General features: G+C 54.6%; 1 protein-coding gene across 1 annotated transcript in view; it reads right to left on the reverse strand.

Annotated features, from left to right (window-relative positions):
- SLC35E4 (solute carrier family 35 member E4) overlaps positions 1 to 5611 on the reverse strand; it is a 13396-nt gene extending 7785 nt beyond the window's left edge. Inside the window, exon 1 of the mRNA XM_017869015.1 lies at positions 4871 to 5611. Coding sequence (XP_017724504.1) covers positions 4871 to 5489 — 619 coding nt within the window. The 5' untranslated portion in view covers positions 5490 to 5611. The remainder of the gene's footprint in view (positions 1 to 4870) is intronic.
- Positions 5612 to 6001: the final 390 nt, after the last annotated feature.

Raw genomic sequence — 6001 nt, forward strand, 5'->3', positions numbered from 1 at the left:
TTTTTTTTTTTTTTTTTTTTTGAGATAGAGTCTTGCTCTGTCACCCAGGCTGGAGTGCAGTAGCGCGATCTCGAGCTCACTGCAAGCTCCACCTCCTGAGTTCATGCCATTCTCCTGCCTCAGCCTCTCAAGTAGCTGGGACTACAGGCGCCCACCACCTCGCCCAGCTAATTTTTTGTATTTTTTAGTAGAGATGGGGTTTCACCATGTTAGCCAGGATGGTCTCGATCTCCTGACCTTGTGATCCACCTCGGCCTCCCAAAGTGCTGGGATTACAGGTGTGAGCCACTGCACCTGACTTTTTTTTTTTTTTTTTTGAGATGGAGTCTCAGTCTGTCACGCAGGCTAGAGTGCAGTGGTGTGATATCTCGACTCACCGCAACCTCCACCTCCCCAGTTCAAGAGATTCTCCTACCGAGTAGCTGGGATTACAGGCATGCACCAGCATGCCCAGTTAATTTTGTTGTATTTTTAGTAGAGATGGGGTTTCACCATGCTGGCCAGGCTGGTCTCAAACTCCTGACCTCAAGTGATCTGCCTGCCTTGGCCTCCCAAAGTGCTGGGATTACAGGCGTGAGCCACCATGCCCAGCCTTCTTTCTGGATACTTGCCCTCTGCTCCCACAAACTCTGCTCTCAGGAATGGAGCTGGCATCAGCCACGTACACTTGAGTCTGAATCTGGCCCTGGTGCCTCTCCAGGAGCCTCTTGCTGTAGAAACCTCCTTTTGTTCAAAACCTATCTCAGGCCAGGTGTGGTGGCTCATGCCCGTAATCCCAGCACTTTAGGCCGAGGTGGGTAAATCACTTGAGTCTAGGAGTTGGAGACCAGCCTGGGCAACATGATGAAAGCCCATTTCTACAAAAAATACAAAAATTAGCTTGGCATGGAGGTGCGCCTATAGTCCCAGCTACTTGGGAGGTTGAGGTGGGAGGATTGCCGGAGGCTGGGAAATTGAGGCTGCAGTGAGCCACTGTGTTCCAGCCTGGATCACAGAGCAAGACCCTCTCATAAACAAACAAATGAGCAAAAAAAAAAAAACCTATCTCAGGCCCTGGCTCAAGTCTGTTCCTCTCCATCTCTGCAGGGCTCCCATCTCTGTTCCCATCTCCCTAAACTCCCTCCTGAACCATGCAGCCCAACCAGTCTATGAGATCGGCTCGCCTGTCAGAGCCATCAATAAATCTATCCATCTGGGCATGTTGGCTCACACCTGTAATTCCAGCACTTTGGGAGGTCCAGAGGGAAGATCATTTGAGGCCAAGGGTTCGAGACCTCCTGGGCAACATAGCGAGCCCCTGTTTCTACAAAACAAAAAAATTAGCCAGGCATGGGGCATAAGCCTGTAGTCCTAGCTACTCAGGAGGCTGAGGCACAAGAATTGCTTGAACCCAGGAGGCAGAGGTTGCAGTGAGCCAAGATTGTACTGCTGCATTCCAGCCTGGGCAACAAAGATTGTCTCAAAAAAATAATAATAAAATACAATTTAAAAATTATAATTTACAAAGTATGTACCCTCTGCCAGGCCCCGGGGCTGGGTTCCAGGAACACAGAGTTGCCCAAATCTGTCTGGCAGACAGCAGACATGTAACCAGGTGGCGATCATACATGGCATTTGGAGCCATGATGGGGTGAGCAGAGGGTGCTTCAGGAGCCTAGAGCAAGGACCCAACCTCCCCAGGGGTCAGGGAGTTAAGACTGGGGAGGGAGGTAAGGAAGGAGCTGGCAGGAGTCAAGATGCAGCCCGATGCCAAGCACATGCCACTCCATGCCCAAGTGCCTGAGGCCTGGCCAGCCATAACCCCTCCTGAAGGTTGGGGGCTGCCTGGGTCCCAGTGTGAGGAGCACTGACTGTTTCTCAGCAGGGGCAGCACAGGCCTTGAGGTTAGGACCTTCATAGCACTGTGTCCTGCACGGGGGCAGGGCCCATAGGTCAGGTTCCCCAGTGCAGACTCAAGCCCAGAGCTCATGCCTGTGCTCAGCCTCCAGCTATCATGTAACCTGAGGGCAAAAAATAGAACTGGGTTTTGGCCCTGCCTCGGGGCCAGGGAGGATAGAGACAGGGCCTCTGCGTCCCAGCTCTGAATATGCCAGGGCAGGGCTGAACTCTGACTTCAATCTTCCCTGGCTGTGGGCTGCCATCAACCCCAGCCCAGCATTCTTGGAGTGTCCACTTCCTTCTCCCAGGCCTGGGTCACAGGATCTCAGGACAGGAAGGGAGAGCAAGAGGCCCCTTAGACTCCATCAACTCCAACTCTCCTCCACTGACAGACGAGGAAAGTGAGGCCCAGACGAGGAAAGTGAGAACCCTGATCTGTCCAAGGTTGCCCAGTAAATATGAGCAAAGGTATGGTTGGAACCCAGGCCTCCCCACCCTGAGTGGGCGCCCTGGCCTCCCCTATGTCTCCTTGAGTTGAGGCAGAGAAAGGGTAGAGGCTGCGACTCAGATGCTCCTCAGTAGGAAAGGCGGGAAGCCAGCCCTCAGGCAGAATGATCTAGCGGGTCTGGGCCTAGAACCTCCACCCTGAACTGCCCAGAGCCCTGCTGCCCTCTTCAATCAGAGGCAGCATCTGGAGTCACATAGACCACGCTTCACGTCATTAGGGACCCTGTGACCTCTGTGTAAATCATGAACTTCTTTCTTTCTTTGTTCTTCTTTTTTTTTTTTTTTTTGAGACGGAGTCCCCCTCTGTCCCTAGGCTGGAATGCAATGGCGTGATCTCTGCTCACTGCAACCTCTGCCTCCTGGGTTCAAGTTATTCTCCTGCCTCAGCTTCCCAAGTAGCAGGGATTACAGGCACGCACTGCCACGCCCAGCTAATTTTTGTATTTTCAGTAGAGACAGGGTTTCACCACGTTGGCCAGGATGGTCTTGATCTCCTGACTTCATGATCCTCCCAAAGTGCTGGGATTACAGGTGTGCGCCACTGCGCTGGGCCGAACTTCTTTCTTTTTTTGAGACAGAGTCTCGTTCTGTCACTCAGGCTGGAGTGCAGTGGCATGATCTCGGCTCACTGCAACCTCCTTCTCCCGAGTTCAAGCAATTCTTATGCCTCAGCCTCCCCAGTAGCTGGGATTACAGGTGCACGCCACCAGGCCCAGCTATTTTTTTTTTTTTTTTTGAGACGGAGTTTCGCTCTTGTTACCCAGGCTGGAGTGCAATAGTGCAATCTCGGCTCACTGCAACCTCTGCCTCCTGGGTTCAAGCAATTCTCTCGCCTCAGCCTCCTGAGTAGCTGGGATTACAGGCACCCATAATCACGCTCAGCTAATTTTTTATTTTCAGTAGAGACTGGGTTTCCCCATGTTGGCCAGGCTGGTCTCAAACTCCTGACCTCAGGTGATCCACCAGCCTTGGCCTCCCAAAGTGCTAGGATTACAGCTGTGAGCCACCATGCCCGGCCCAGTTTTTTTTTTTTTTTTTTTTTTTTTTTGAGATGGAGTCTCACTCGTCATCTAGGCTGGAGTGCAGTGGGGCGATCTCGGCTCCCTGCAACCTCTGCCGCCCGGGTTCAAGCTATTCTCCTGCCTCAGCCTCCCAAGTAGCTGGGATTACAGGCGCCTGCCATGGCACCCAGTTAATTTTTTTGTATTTTTAGTAGAGATGGGGTTTCACCATCTTGGTCAGGCTGTTCTTGAACTCCTGACCTCATGATCCACCCATCTCAGTCTCCCAAAGTGCTGGAATTACAGGCGTGAGCCACCGCACCTGGCCCCAATTTTTGTATTTTTAATATATACAGGGTTTCACCACGTTGGCCAGGCTGGTCTTGAACTCCTGGCCTCAAGAGTCCTCCCACCTCAGCCTCCCAAAGTGCTGGGATTACAGGCATGAGACACCATGCCCGGCCTGTCAAATCATGAACTTCTCTGGGTCTTAGTCCCATCATCTGTAAAATGGGGATAATGTTGGTGGTTGCCATGACAACTCAAGGTCAACACCCAGCACCAAGCCTGTCACACTGCAGCTCCCAGTAAACATCAGCCCTCCCCAGACTTAGGCCCGAACCCTGACTTTCCAAATCCCAGCTCAAAGCTTTACCTCCTTTTCTCTCCCTGACCCATGCTTTCTGGCTTTCCTCTGGGTCTAAAGCCTTAGGCCACATCTCTTGGAAGCATGGAGTCCTCCTATCTGGGTTCAGATCTTGCCTCTGCTGCTCACTGGCCACATGGCCCAGAGCAAGCCTCTTCATCTATCAAATGGGAACAAAACAGTGAGATAAAGGGCTAGTCAAACCATAGATCACTAAATACCGGTTTGTAATTCCAGAACTTCAGGAGGCTGAGGTAGGAGGATCACTGAGGCCAGGAGTTCAAGACCCACCTGGGCAACAGAGCAAGACCCTGTGTCTATACAAAAAAAAAAAAAAAAAAAAAAAAACTGGCCTGGTGCAGTGACTCACGCACTAATCCTAGCACCTTGGGAGGTCAGGAGTTCAAGACCACCCTGTCCAACATGGTAAAACGCCATCTCTAATAAAAATACAAAAATTATCTTAGCATGGTGGTGGACACATGTAGTCCCACGTACTTGGGAGGTGGAGGCAGAAGAATCGCTTGAACTCGGGATGCAGAGGCTGTAGTGAGCTGAGATCTCACCACTGCACTCCAGCCTGGGTGACAGAGCCAGACCCTGTCTAAATAAGTAAATAAACAAATAAACACGAGTTGGCCCTCCAGAGCCTGAGTTTGGGGCCTGGAACTCACTGAGCTGTTGGCCCTCTCTGAGCCTCAGTTCTGCTTCCTCCACAGCCATGAACCTCAGTTTCCTCATCTGTAAAATGGGACAACAGCCATACCCCTCACAGGGCCATCCAGGCCACACACCCACCAGGATCCCCACCTTGTCAGTTGGCCACCCAGGCACTTACTTTGCTGAACCGACTTGAGTCCGCGGAGGCAGGTGGCTGCCAGCAGGAAGCCACAGCCAGTGGGGGGTGTCCGGAACTCTCCAGCCAGGCTGCAGGCGGCCCCCAGGCAGAGCGGACCCATGGCCGCCAACTGCAGCGGGTGGTGGCGGCGGCCCAGCAGCAGTGCCGACAGGGCCAGGGTGAACAGAGGCGTCGTGGTAGTGACCAGTTGTGCCAGGTCCAGGGGCACAGCCCTTAGGCCCACGTTGCCGCAGGCCATGGAAGTGCCGAAGGTGAGGCTGAGCAGTAGGACTCGGCAGCGAGTGCCGCCTGGCATGGGGCGCCGTGCCCCCCGGTGGCACGCCAGGGCTGCCACCAGCATGTGCAGCGCAGACAGCAGCAGGGGCCGCCCAAAGCCGTGCACTGTGAAGATCCACTTGTTGAGGCTTGACATGCTGGCTCCGGCCAGCAGCCACACCAGTGCTGCCATGGCCACCCGGGCCCGGCCAGGCTGCCGGAGGGCCTGAGGGCTGCCAGGAGGCCACTCGGGGGGCCCAGCCGCCCGATCACCACCAGCTGCTGCTGCTACTTCGGTTGAGGTCATCCTGCCATCATGGTGCTCCGGCGGGCAGCGGCACATCCGCACCAGTGGGGCTAGGGCAGGAGGTAGGCTCCCCAATGACCACCTCTGGGCCACCAGAGAGCTCCGCTTGGGGCCAGGTTAGATCCTGGTTCCTCCGACCCCGTGTCCCGTTTCAGACAGGTGAGAACACTGCTTACTTGTGCCAGGCCTGTGCCAGCGATGTCTAGGAGCTAAGCTGTGTTTCCAACTCAGACAGGGTAGAGCCAAGGTCGCGGCTGCTAGGATCTCCAGGGTCTCCGATGCTCAAGCGTGGGCTCCAGGCACCTCTGCCCCGTGCCAGGCGGTCTCCACTCGCCTCCTCGCCTAGTGCCCACGCTATGCTTTTAGATGAAATCCTCGTTCCTTTTTTCTCTTCGGTCCCCAGGTCATTAGGGTGCGCGCAGATCCAGACCCTAGGAACTCCTGCGTGCTCTGGCTGTGGCCAGGTCTGGCAGGGGGGCGATCCGGGCTCCGCGCCTGGTGGTGCCCAGCCTGGGGGGTCGCGGGCTCGCTGTCTCCCACACTGCCCG

The sequence above is a fragment of the Rhinopithecus bieti genome, unplaced genomic scaffold (assembly GCF_001698545.2).
Source record: "Rhinopithecus bieti isolate Rb0 unplaced genomic scaffold, ASM169854v2 scaffold_4666, whole genome shotgun sequence".
Classification (NCBI taxonomy): domain Eukaryota; kingdom Metazoa; phylum Chordata; class Mammalia; order Primates; family Cercopithecidae; genus Rhinopithecus; species Rhinopithecus bieti.